General features: G+C 44.0%; 1 protein-coding gene across 1 annotated transcript in view; it reads right to left on the bottom strand.

Annotated features, from left to right (window-relative positions):
* Window positions 1-7,214: 7,214 nt before the first annotated feature.
* The window catches only part of wdr11 (WD repeat domain 11), a 57,161-nt gene continuing 50,359 nt past the window's right edge, over window positions 7,215-14,016 (bottom strand). The window contains exons 25-29 of the mRNA XM_078272704.1: window positions 12,985-13,150; window positions 12,472-12,569; window positions 11,994-12,139; window positions 11,414-11,493; window positions 7,215-9,272 (exon numbers count right to left, since the gene is read on the bottom strand). Of these exons, the coding sequence (XP_078128830.1) occupies window positions 9,070-9,272; window positions 11,414-11,493; window positions 11,994-12,139; window positions 12,472-12,569; window positions 12,985-13,150 (693 nt within the window). The 3' untranslated portion in view covers window positions 7,215-9,069. The remainder of the gene's footprint in view (window positions 9,273-11,413; window positions 11,494-11,993; window positions 12,140-12,471; window positions 12,570-12,984; window positions 13,151-14,016) is intronic.

Here is a 14,016-nt window from a genome sequence, read left to right as displayed (position 1 = left end):
CCTTTCTGTGACAGAGCTATTCATTCTCTGCCCTGCACTACCCTTTTCTCTCAGACACACACTACGCACATGCCCTCTTTCCTCCTCTCTCTCTCACACACACACACTAACCCAAACATGTTATATTACAGGCTGGGAATTTATATCGCTTTCAGAATGAAAAAGCAACTACGCCGCAGTCTGGGCAGCAGGGCTCCATCGCTTATGTGCACGGGCTGCCCTTTATCGCTAGAGTAGTGAGGCCCCTCATATACACTGGGCTCAGAATAGACGCAAAGCTGTGACACACACAGGGAATTACAACAGGGCAGTTAAGTCAAAAAAGGCAAAAAAAAAGCTCTCTGTATCTGTTCCCCCCCCCCTGTCTGTTAATAAATGAACAGACAGGGGGAATGAGGATTCCGAGTATGAAGACAGCAGGGTATTTGTCTTGGTTAATTCATTTATTTATCCCGTCTGGAGCCATAACTTATCACAGATCAAAGCTAAACAGCCTGTCATTAGTTAGCTCTACCTCTTGATAGGACCATAACTCTTCGTGGAAGTCTGAAGAATAAAAATAAAGAGATAGCATGGCTAGTAGAAGCTACGTTAAGAATTTCACTTTCAGTAACATCTTGTCTGACACGCAGTCCTACCATCTCTCCCAGGGTTGCTCTGAAAGCCAAGAATGTGATCCTTCTCAGATCTCCCAGGGCTCCAATGATCTCCACATTGTACAGAGGTTAGGTACCCGCACGTCCAGCTGGGCTTTACTAGCAGTCCTTCCTCCAGCAGCTCTGCAGGACTATCACGTTACCCTGATTTTGGGTCAGCGAAGCCCTCCTGGTTCCACTTAGAGCCCTGTTTCATTATTTCAGATTTATCACTGCCATGTTTGCCAGTTGCCATGTTTTCCCTCCATACGTCCCAAAGTGTAATTCATAGCATCTAATAATGCACAATCCAAGACATTTTAAGGGACTGCAAGTTGGAGTTGTTCCCAGGCTGGAGGGATTAGAGGCTCTCTAGGGGCTGCTGGGTAGAGCAGTTAACTGTTGCCCAAGGGGGAGAGAAGCCAGTCCCAGTGAAGTGAACATCACTGGATATTTACTGTCATTGCATGGCCTAAGCGTCCGGCCTGACAGCCACCACGCTCTCCTCCCAGCATGGCATCGTGCAAGGCAGACCCAGAAGTCCCAGAGGATGGCACAATGGCAAAGTCGTGTCATGGATCATTTACAGATCTTTTTTTGAAATCTCTCATGCTTATTCTCCCTATTGTTTACCTTACCGAGACAGAACATCATAATTTTTTCATTTGCTGTTGATTTTCAAGCAATGACCTATTGATAAATGTGAAAAATAGAAACTCACAAATCTGTCATGAAAAATCCAAACTGCTTGGGACACAGATAAATATCAGTGACAGAGGGAAAAAATGAGCTATTTCACCACTCACTACATCAATGTAACAGTTGGACTTTGCATCTAATCCCTCAGGGGCCTCTAGGGGCCATTTAACTGTTGTGTTCTTGTGCCGGAAGCTCTCTGGGGTGGTGGGGGGGGGTATGAGGACAGGAGACTTGGAACTGGGATGGAGCAAGAAGGGCAAAAGAAAAAGCTGGGATTCATCCCCCATAATAGAATTACCGTGGCGAACAAAGCAGGCATTAGTGCGCCCACGGTGGCATTTGGAGAAGATCCATCTCTCTTTCCTCTGAGGGCCGGCCCTCGCCGCTTAAAGAAAAAGAAAAACTAGCCTTTCTCCCCCCCCCCACCCCCTTTCATGAGCCTTGCCAGATTGCAACAAGGGGCTAAACGGACACACATGCACACGCACTTGCACAAACACACACACACACACACACACACACACACACCCACACAGCATTCGTCTTGCACTTGTGTGTCTGTAATGTGCGACTGCATGTGCGCACTCACGGCTGGCCGGTGCCTCAGCATTCAGAAGGCAGCTTGACCTGCCCCATCAGAAGGGATTACATCTACATAACTCCAACAGAACACTGTCAGCGCCCTGTCCCTCCCTCATCCAGCCTTCCTTCCACTTTTTCAGTCATCCTGCTATTCTCCACACTCTGTCTCCTCATCACTTTAACCTTTCAATCCTTCCCTCTTGCCTCTCTTCTTTCTCCCTGTCTATTACACTTCTGTCTAGTCTGATGTAATACATGTCCAGTGTGCCAGCATTTCTCCCAGCTGTGTTGCATCAAATATATCACTCAAAGAGATCAAGAGACTCCCTCTTGTCAGTGTCTGGTGACCTCCAAATATTTATCACAAGTGTTGGCTTGGCACATCTGAGAGGAGGTTTCCCTGCACTGCATGAGCAGTGGCTATAAGGAATAAATGCTACACTGATTCCCAGATTAGGAAACAGGCAGCAATGCCTGGTGTCAGATTGTCTCGGTGATAGAGGGAACATGGCGCCATCATGCACAAACACAGTGAGCTGTTATGAAATGGACCTGCGACTTCTGGTTGGCTCTCTCACTCCATGACCCACTAACACACACCTCAGCCAACGAGAAACATGCAGCAGACGCACTGAAATGTGACTCTTTTCTAGACAGCGATTCTGCGGCCTGGTTCTTGAAAAAAAATGGGGGAAAAAAGAAATCACATGTTGAACTGACTGAATTGTTGAGGTGAATAAACAGTTTACTGAAATGCATGCAGTTTTTAGTAACAGGGATGATGCTTTTAAGTAGCGTGCCACTAAACAGCGGAATAGATAACAAGTAGTTGGAATAGGATCATTAAGTAGATACATGTGTTCATCTTAATGAGTTGCATCTACAGAACAAGTCATTCTTATTCATTTTCTACATACAGTAGGCTACATCTGTAAACTTAAATTAGGAGTTGGACTTGAATAGGAAGATACTCACACACATCTGTTCACCAGACCTCTGCCGCCCCCTACTGGAATCTTATTAAAGATATCAGTCCTTTACCAATGCCAGGTACAGTGTACACTTTGTACTCATGTTGACAGTGCAATACTTTGACCATTAGTGTACAAAACATGAACTGTTCCATTTTTTTTATTAGCATGAAAGACAATTTGTGCACTGACAAACGTTAATGCAACTATAAGTTTAAAATAATGCATTGGCAATTTCAAATTTGATTTATATTAGCTGTTAAAGGTGTTTTTCCATGGGTTAACGTCTCGATTTCTAGAGTCTTTTGCTGTCACTGAAATTGTGACACCTGTGTCCAAATTTATCTCCCAGCAGCTGTAAACAACCCTCCATTTCTGTGGTTTGTTGCATTGTGGGACATCAGTGTCCATTAATGTCACACTCCTTCCTTCCTTTAGTCTGAACATACTTTATATTCAAGACATTGTAAGAATTTGTAGAATTGGAAACAATTGGGACCCAGTGCTTGTATCACCTGAACAAAGCGTAGGCCTATAGCTTTGCACCCCATACTGTAGCTTTGACTATTCTGTGATTGATTGTCATCTCAAGTTAACAGTGCAGCGGATGTTTTCCCTTGAAAACCACCGGAGAAAGACTGAGTCTGGACCCGGTTCTCTCTTGGCAGCGCAGCACGTGCTTATCCCCAGGAGTGAGGGGCTGCACGGGCCGCAGCAAAACAGCCCACCGCTGCTGAGCCTCCAGCGTCCCCCCACGGCCCCGCTCTCACACACAGGCCCAGTGTGTCCGGTCGGACTACACAGAGAGGAAACGCACGTACTCCGCTTGAGTAGAAACAAAAACACTCAGCTCTGTGAGAGACCCAAACACAGCAGGATGGTCTCTCTGCGCTCACAGGAAAGAGGCCAGGGCAGTTAAACTGAGATCACTCTGTACGCTCAGACAACCGAGCACATATTCATGGATACACTGGCACATATACAGCTTCGGATAAACACGCATACATGCACATATACACAACCAACAATACAGGAAATAGGTCGGCTGCAGCACAGGTATCCTTTACATCCTTTACATCCTTTACTGGCTTCTACTGTCTGCCGATGAAAGGGAATACCCCTCGTCTATGCAGCCCTGGGCCCGGCTGGCCGAGCGTACAGCGGCTTATAAAAGGCCATTTCCTTAATAAAAATCCCTGCCTTCCCCTGTGCTAATCTCCCAAAGGACAGTGGCAATTAGCCCGGGGAGAGCCTCACTGTAGTAGGGGCATCTGTGGCATCTCTATTACCTCATGGCCTGCCACTGAACACATAAAACACACACACACACACACACACACACACACACACACACACACACACACACACAGGGATCAACCAGAGGTATAGTGTGGATTTCTGGGTCCCTTTGAGTCCCCTCGTGTCTGCATGTAATAGACCTGGCTTAACTTTTTCTCCTCCCTAAAAGCCTACTGTAGTTAAGTATTTAGTGTTTATTAGTGTTCATTAGGCTTCTTCTTTCTTCATCTCTCGCCACCTTATTGTTGCTATTACTTAACATCACAGTGATTAATAGGATCTTTCTGCAGCGTCTATTTACACATACAAAGACACCAGAGGGTCTGGATGTGGTTTAAGCTTTGTCAACAATAGTTGGGGAAGAGATCTTTCAGCAGTGTCTTTATGGCTTGTTGACATAGCAGTGATGATTTCCTATTATACGTGGCATTAATATCATCAGATAAACCTTCTGCTCCCATTTTGGAAATTTCCCCCAGTGCAATAGGTCAGTCAATCTAAAAAAAAAAAATAAAAATAAAATAAAAAGTCTGCACATGCCACTGTCTGTTAGACTGTGCAAGTCTTAAACTTTAAGCAAATCATTTGTCTTTTTTCTCACTAACGTAACCCTGATCATTCTGTGAGGATTAGTAGTGTAGAATCATATTAAAGCCTGTGCAGAAGCTGCAGACCACACTGCAGTAATTGACAGAGGCAGCCCCACGCTTCTGACACAATGCACTCATTGATTCCTCTTCGCTTTTGTAAATAACAGCCCTGGCCGCAACATGCACGCGTGAAAGCCACAAAAGAGCTGTTTTAGAGATAGCAGGAGCTTTTTAAAAGATTATGCTGTCCGCAAGTCATTACCGGGGGCTCGATAAGAGTTTGTCATCGTGTGGTAATGTTCCATGGATCCTGTTGTTCCCCTATGCTGCCCCCCCCCCATCCCCACTTTACTCTCTCTTGCTCCTGCTCAAATGGCAGCAGTGTGGTGTTGTGGCGAGGTGAGGCCATGGTCTGCTGAACACTGACATTCATCTAAATGGAATCAGATAAAGCTGAGGGGCCTGAATACTTTCAACATAAACATCACCTGGAGCCCACAGCAGGGGCCCCCTGGCGGCACTGCTCGGCCAACCAGAGTCTGCAAACATCAGGGGGAACAGGGAGATCAACCAATGGCAGAGGCTGAAAGGGAGGAAAATAATTTCTACCCAATCTGAGGAGCGGCTGGCTGTGGATATCAGATGAGATCAGGCCTGCGGGTTCCTTCCACGCTTCCAGATGTGGGCGAGAGGAGGTGATGTGGGGGTGAGAGGGATTGTGTGAGAGAAACATATGACCTTTACACGTGTAGATCAGGTTCCCTATGGAGCAGACTGGGAGTAAGAAAGTGTTGATAACAGAGAAAACAAGGTGAGAAAACATGGTGAGCCACAACTACAGTGATATGGAAAAGATACTCTGTTTGGATATAAGCGTGAGAAACATCAAACAGTATGCAGGTCAACACAAAGGAAAGCATGTTAATGAAATGCTATTCTACCTTATTTTCAACACAGGTCAAAAGGACAAGAGTGAAACAGCAATCAACATACCTCGACAAATAATTATCCTCATAAATGCAGCAGCGACCCAACCCAAAAATATTTCCACTACCTGGGGTGTGAGCTTCCTAAAGAATGCTCCAAAATGTCTGGGGGAGGGTGCTGAGAAAACAATAGAAGATGGGATAATTACAGAGAAAATGAGGAATGAACTCAGTGGTAACCCTCAGAGAGGACGAGGAAAACAAAGTGGAAAACACACGAACGCAGAAGAAGACACGGTGGGTTTTCAGTAAGAAGTGCAAGCAGGCATGGACCTGCCCATCCTGGATAAAGCTATCCGTCAGCACCAGGGGAGAACATGCTCATGGGAACTGGATGACCTGCTGTACTTAACTGTCTATACCTCCACAGACTGTGCAGTGTTTGGCTCTGCCTCTGCTTGCTGCACATGAAGGCCTGGTTCAATGGCTGCTTATACAGATGATTGAGTATGTGTAGCAGCGGGACAACGATTGATTTGGAGCCGGCTGTTAATTCTTGAACATATGCAGCGTGAAACAGGGAAGGCCAGGCATTTCCATCTGTTAAATGAACAGCAGTGATCCTCACAGCTCTGGATCCAAACACTTAATCTTGTGTTTCTGATACTACTTTATATCTTTATTTAGGAGTGAGGGGGGGGGGGCTACAGCAAAGCAGCAGATGGAAACAAGGCTTCCAGGAAATCAGTGGAGGTGAGGTCCAGAAAGAACATGAGCTGGCATAGACTCTGCCTGGTTGCTTTAGGTGGAAGAAAAGCAAGGACAGATAGAAAAAAAGAGGGATAAAGTACATATAATGTGAAGAAGGGGAGTGACAAGTGAGGATGGCTGGATGGGAGTTGTTATCAGAGCCATTTGGCTATCTGGGTGGTAGCCTAAAGAATAAACAGTGGGGCAGAATAGAAATCCTGTAGTGCGGCCCTGCATACTGATGACCTGGCTGTAACGGCTGGATTGGCTCTCCGGCAGATATTCATTAAGCCATTAAAGGAACACAATCAACTCATTTGTGTGGCCTTCTGTTTCAGACTGTTTTTTCTTCCCTTTGTGCTCTGCTTTCTTGCAGGAGAGAGAGAAGTAACAGAATACACGTCAATGAATAAATCTGAGGCAAAGAAAAGAGTGAGAACGGTTGGACCTGGGCGGTGAGCCGAAGCCAGCTGTTGGCTCTCCTTCTGAGCAGAAAAGAAGTCATTACTGGCGGAAGAGACTCATGCAAGAACCAATTCACTTTTAAGAAAGTTTGATAAATGAACGAATGTTCGAATTCAATCTACCTGGGTTGAAATTAAAGGAGGCTAATTGCAAAGAGCACTTGCTAATAACAGTTTTTTTTTCTCACAAAGTGAGTGCCATTAAACACAAGAGCCACAGCCACTTTGCCTCCTGTTGAGGGGTGAGAGCGCCCTCTTGTGTCAACATCTTTAGAGAGGAAACGGCACACTGAAAACATAAAGTTAATAACGTTGATTTTATTGCCATCAATATATACATATATCTTATTTTTTCTCTTGTAATATTTATATAGCATAAAGCATTAGGATCACTGTACAAACAATGAACACAGAACAATGAAAAAAGGCTTACATTTTGTTTTGTTCATCTAAGTACAAAGAAAAGCAGCGAGTTTTAATCACACTAGTCCCTAATCATAAGAGGCAGTGCAATACATGTTGCTTCCACAACACTGCATGACATGATTGGAGGAAGATAGACAGCACCAGGTAAACTACAGCTGATTATCTGCTGGGTTGTGAGACTCTATGCTGGCTCTCTAGGAGATCCTACAGTATGTTGGTGGAGCTATGTGAAATGGATCTACAGGAACATGTAGTCCCCAACTGAAATAGGCCTGGGTTGCCATAGTGACACTGCCTGGGGTTAACTGTAACACAAGAGAAACAGCACTGACGTGTTTATGAAACACAATAACACACTTAAAAAGGTCCTGTGGATGGAGTTACGGTCTCGTTTCAGGACCACTAAACACGTTACAAGGTAATTAAACACACAATCACTAAAGTCTTTGTATTGTCATGCAGATGATTTTGATGATCAGTAGATAGTTCACTATGACAACATGAGGCAAAAGCAGAGCAGGGGAGATGTGGCAGCAAGTCTAAACCGTTTGCTAAACTGTGCGTCAGGCTTTGTGATCGTGATGGGCAACAGTGGGAGCAGCACAGATTATTGTTTGTGTGTAAGTGAACACGCTTTTTTGACAGCTCTTGTAATACGCACACACCAGAGAACAACCTCATTATACAAACATCAAAGAATACAGAGAGAAAACTATCCTCTCCAAGTCTTCCTAAAAGAAGAAAATTAAAAATTCCATTTGGATGGAATGGATTACCCAGCATCTATTCAACTGGACTCTACATAAGCTAATTAAATGGTATCACTCAGGTGGCAGCAGTCAGATTCCTCTCCCCTCTGAGATAATATACTAATACGTGTCTAATAAGCGCAGAGAGCTAATTTTACTGCCATCCAACAGTTACAGCTGCAGAGGCTGGTGCAGCAGCAGGCTTTGGTGAGTCAATTACACAGCACCACCTGCTGTGTATATACAGCCAGTCTGTTATGTGTCTGTCTAGAACAATATTGTGTCTCTGTTACAAGGAGGGTAAACAAATAATCAAAGTCATCATTCAAATGATGCAGTTTTTTTGGTTAAATCAAGAGTGCAACAAAAATAATTTTGGAATTCAGTCATTAAGTAGACATGAATTAATAGTGTGTGTGGGGGGGGGGAACAAATAGGGAACATTATTTTGGGATAAATCCATTCTGCCACATTTAATCTCAGCAGCAAAAAGGCTAATTAAACCCGTAGAGCTACAATACTTTGAAGTTATTATGACAGGCACACAAAATAAAGCTTAACAAGCAACCATTAAAGAAATCTAATGAGTTAAATTCATTCATCAACAAAAACACAGACTTTTATCAACTATGCCAACTTCACTTGTTGGGGGGGGGGGATCAGGACAAGTGTGTTTTCTTTTGGGGCTGTTACATGCATACACATATGTGCACAAACACACACTGGTCATACCAAACGTCAATGTCAAAGTCGCTACAGACACAGACTTCAGTGACGGACTGGCAACTTCACATGGAGGAATCTCCTCATATCTCCTCTCCTCTCAGGATGTGGAGATGATGATCATGATTCCCCTGTGACGCCCACACAGTTAATACACGATGGTCACGTTATTGAAGTTAGAATGAATGGCCGTCCCTTGATTTGTACCAAAGAGTGTGTCATCTGTTCTCTTCCAAACCTCCCGTCTTTCCGGGGTCACTCGGTGCTATCCTGGCTCAGCTCGACTCCCTCTTCGCCAGGAATGGCTTCTGGCAAGCTTCCCTCTCCCTGGAACAGCTCCTCCATCAGCTGCTCCCCAGCGCTGCCGGCACGTGATGCCCACAGAGCAGCGCCCTCCCGCAGGCCCAGTGAGCGCAGCATCCGTGCATACTCCAAAAATACAGACTTGATAAGTTTATGTGCAAACGCAGGTCAAGGAGAACTGGTAACATTTTATGGGACAAAAAGACCCACCGTAAGCCAAAGAAAGCTGTCATCAACATATTAAGTCATGACTTGGAACTACCACACACTAGATTATCACATCCTCAAAATTAAATTAAAAAGTGTAACACATAGCCACTACAGAACACTGGTTACACTGGTAACCAGTGTTGATCCAATGAAGCTGATTAGAGGCGCATTATAACATGTTTAACATCAAAATGTCCACATAAAAACACCTAGATAACTGAGTTTGAAAATATAATGAATGCAGGTGCTTCCATACAGAATTAAATGGATCACTGAATGGTTTAGGGACCAACATAATATGGATTAGATATGGTGACATTTGCAGTCACCAGTTCTTAGATACTCTAAACGCTATTTTCCTGCCTGTGCAATGTCAGCAGTACCATACATTTAGATGCAATACAAGTTCTGGCAGTTGTCTATTTTTCTGTGCTTGGCATTGCGTGGCATTTTCTTGGCTCCAAATGGAGCTGCGTGCATCGAGCTAAACGGAGTTGGTAAATACTGACTAACTATTAGATAAAATACAAACTACAGCCTCCAAAATGCATATAACATTGAACATTCAACACCTCTCTAAAACAGCATCGACATAAAAAAAAATGATCACCTTTATGAAGGGAGGATTTGTTGCATGGCTGTGGACTGCATTAGTTAGTTTTAGCTCGGGCAACTGAATGTATCCAGCCTCTTATCCACATTGCACTGAACCTTGTTTTCCCTACTGACAATAAAAGATGAGTTGGGACACACACACTAGCACTTGTGCCTAGGGAGTGCACTGTCTGGGCCCAGTTTATTGTATAGTGTATTATAAATAAATCTGTCACTCGCCTTCATTTCTAAAAAAAGTACAAAAGCGGATATTAAAGGTATAATATGTTTCTTTTGTCGGTTGGTGTTTGTAAACACAGCATTCAAAGCCGGCCCCTCCTCTCCGGCTCAAAGAGCCAGAGAGAGTAAAAAAAGAAACGGTGGTCGAGCGAGCTAGAGAGTGAATGAAGAGAGTGAGCAGTGATACGAGAACAACGCCGTGAATCAGAGGAATAAAAAAGTCATTTGATTGTTTTACTGCTGCTGTGTTTCAAAGCACAAATAAACACATCCACACCTCTGTGGGAAGGGGACACATTGACCGGATGTTGCGTGAATGCAGAGCTTTGTCCTGTCGCTGCGTGTGTGTGTGTGTGTGTTTGTGTGTTGGTTCAACAGACAAACCGACTGACAGCACAGAGCAGAGGTCATAAATGACCAGCGCTCAGCAAACTAAGAAGAACAGAGAAAACACAGGGAGAGGGCAGGGTTTCTGCATATCCAGACACCACCAAACATGTGATGATTGAGAGGGATTACTTTTGTCTTAGTCTATACATCGTTTTTTTTTTTTTTTTTTAAGGAAAATCCTACATATTATACCTTTAAGTCATATGCTCACTAACTCTGAAAATGAGATATTTTTAGCTCTTGGAAGACAGCTTGGCCCTGTGCAGGCTCAATCTGCTCCTGGTCTGGACTTCATCAATCATAATTCACTCAGTGACAAATGAGCAAACCAAAAGGGGATGTCTTCATTTCAGTGTACGCACAGTAAGTACACATTTCTAGATGAAATATTGTTTTAGGGTGAGTTTTTTTCTTCTTCTGTTAATTGCTACATGTGGCGTTACACACAAGGAAAAAATGAATATATAATTTAAACACATTTTCTTTACATTATAAATGTTGCGTATATAAAAAGGACTGGCTGGTGAAGCTGATGTATCCAGTAGCCATAAAGTTAACTCCTCACCCTGTTGAGTTAACAAGATTGTGTCATGTGACAATATGCTCTATCTTTTACATGCATACAATATGTTTTTAAAGTCTAGGTTCTAAAGGTTCTCTTATGAGTCTGGGGCATAACTGAGCTCTGTGATCAAAGGGTCATAGGATGTGCTTCGTGGAGCATTTCAATTGTCCTTCATTGTGAAAAAGCTCTCTGCAATCAAGTGCACGTCAGTAGAAGAGATGGATAGAGTAACCAGGGGAGCTAACTCTGATTATAAATGGCGTTAGAGTGCAGTACTGGGTTTTCAAAAAAGGATATTGGAAGAGTCATTGGCCTCCATCACCCCGTACTTCAGACAGGCTTCAATGAAGAGGGCGGCGCGATCAAAGTGCCTCATACTGCCCAGGAGAGAGAAGGGAGAGCAAAAGGCAGAAGGAGGTTAGAGCTATTGTCAGAAACCAGCATCACCCCTGCCTCGATGCCTGTGATCCTAAAGCATACAGCAACCCTGTCGTCCTGATGCTGCTCTAATTCTCTGCGAGAGCTTTTTCCTGCCAGAACACGAGCTGTCAGGGAGAAGAAAAAGTAGTCCAACAGCGAATTGATGCTGAGGTAAAAGATACAGGGTCATACCATACCATACTCTGTATACCACACAGCATACACAAAGGAGAGGAAGGTCAGGCAGAAAACAAATTACAGGGTAAATACATTTTATAAAAGGGAATATTTAAGAGTTCAAATTAAAAGGGAATCTTGATTGTGAAACTGGTTATTTGCATGGATGTATTGTAAGACAGGACTTTTCAAGACCTCAGTCTTAGACAATGCCAAACTCGCAACTCGAATGTCTGAATATATACAGTAGGCTCATAACAGCATCAATCATGACACTTACCTTTGTAGCATCTCTCCTACTTTGTAAAAGCATCCCAGGGAAAGCAGCACCATGATGGCTTTGGACTTCTGGTTGACCTGCGGGGAGCACAGGTGCTCCGCCCAGCGCTTCAGCACATCTGAGCTCTCCGCCGGGTTCAGACGCACCTGGAAACACACACACACACACACACACACACACACACACACACACACACACACACTTGGCTGTGTTTCCCAAATAATAATGCTCATAAGAAATACTTATTAAAATATAGTTGCAAGGAAGAAAAAATAAGTGCATTACACACTGCATATATGTTTAAGTGCATTTTTATAACATTCTTACAATTACCAATAGAAAATATATAAACTCACATACACAGTATGTACACACTTAACACCAACCCACCACCCACATGCCCACAAACTCACAAACTATCCAAACATTACACAGTATCTGATGTTCCCTGCTGACGGACGCCGTCATGCTGCGTTACCTTAGCCAGCCAGGCGGCCCGGTTCCACTCCCCGTAGGTCTGCAAGTAGCGGCAAGCATCCGCTGCCTTGTCAATCAAACACAGCAGCTGTACTCCCTCTGACAGACAGCAAAAGGGGAGAATTTGTACGAATGAGAGTTGGAGAGGTGATGACCTATCGCTACCAAGGTGGCAAACTCTGCCTGGACATTTCTTTACAAACTGCAAATCTGCTGGCAGAAACCACACTCATTATGCAATACGTGGCTCGAGGCCAATCCAAAATGTTAATCTATAAAGAATCTATAGGTTGTTGTTTTCTTCAGGTGGATTAATAGCTTTTTAAAACCTTTATAAAATCTATATTTGTATGGTGTCTGGTTCATTTAAAAGACCTAAAGAATAGATGAATTATTTAAAGATTTTTTCAAGGCCCTTTCAAGGCTGCAGACACCCACACAGAATGCTGCTGATACTCCTTAAAATAAGAGTGGAGAAGGTTGTTCACTGCTTTCAGACGTACAGTAACACTACCTGCTAGCTTGCCGTTGGCAATCATATTAGTGGCCACTAGTTTGATGGTGGACTGTGAGGGGCCTGAAGAGGTGATGGTGGTCACTAGGCAGGCCTTGAGTGAATCACAGTAGTAGCTGGTGTTGTCTGCGCTCGTCTCCAACAGTAACTGCACCGCTCGGTCCGTCTGAGAGCGACAACAAAGAGATGAGAATGTAATGACTGAGGTGGGGAAGAGAAACAAGGCATCAGCAGCTCAGACAGGTAACCAATGTGTGAGCTGACCAAGACGAGAGTAACAAGGGGATATTATGTTTATTATCGTGCTTTTCATCTGGTGTAGATGAATGCTTGAGCTGATGCACGGGTCAGCTCAAGCTGGCCTCTGCCTGTCTGTGTATTGGAGGACTGCAGCTCCAACACACAGCCTGCTGATTGCATCCTGTGATTAAAGTGAGAGTGGTGACACTGAGAGGGAAGGGAGGTGAGTCCAATCCCCCACAGGCTGAGACGCCAGGGAGGACAGAGGCAGCACTTATCGTCCATCTTGCTTCATTAGACTCCACAGCACCAAGTGCGTGTGTGTGTGTGTGTGTGTGTGTGTGAGGGATAGAGAGACATGACTATAATATATAGTATATGGTCTAAAACTGGGACACGTAAGCAGGAACTCTTATCTAATGTTATTCCCATTTGATATTGATATGAATGTAGTCTCATTTTGCCAGACCTTCCTCCACAACTTGTTATGGTGGAACATGTGTACGTTCAAAAGCTGTTTTAGTCATGCACCAGAAAACTCAGATTGGACAGATAGTCTAGCTAGCTGTCTGGATTTACACTGCAGAGATCTGAGGAGCAGTTAACCATAGTCCTCAGAAATCCACCGGAGTTTAACATTTCCAACACAAAGAAAGCCCAAGGTACCGGACATCTGGCCGAAAAGAGTGAAATTCGGTGGAATTTCCAGCGGCAACGGAGTAATCCCAGAAGTGGAACGTCGTGGATATAGACTAATATGAATACAACATGTATGTATCTGTAGCTAGCCAC

The sequence above is a fragment of the Sander vitreus genome, chromosome 17 (assembly GCF_031162955.1).
Source record: "Sander vitreus isolate 19-12246 chromosome 17, sanVit1, whole genome shotgun sequence".
In the NCBI taxonomy this organism is placed as follows: domain Eukaryota; kingdom Metazoa; phylum Chordata; class Actinopteri; order Perciformes; family Percidae; genus Sander; species Sander vitreus.
The sequence above is the reverse complement of the archived record's forward strand: the minus strand, read 5'-3'. Positions and strand labels throughout refer to the sequence as shown.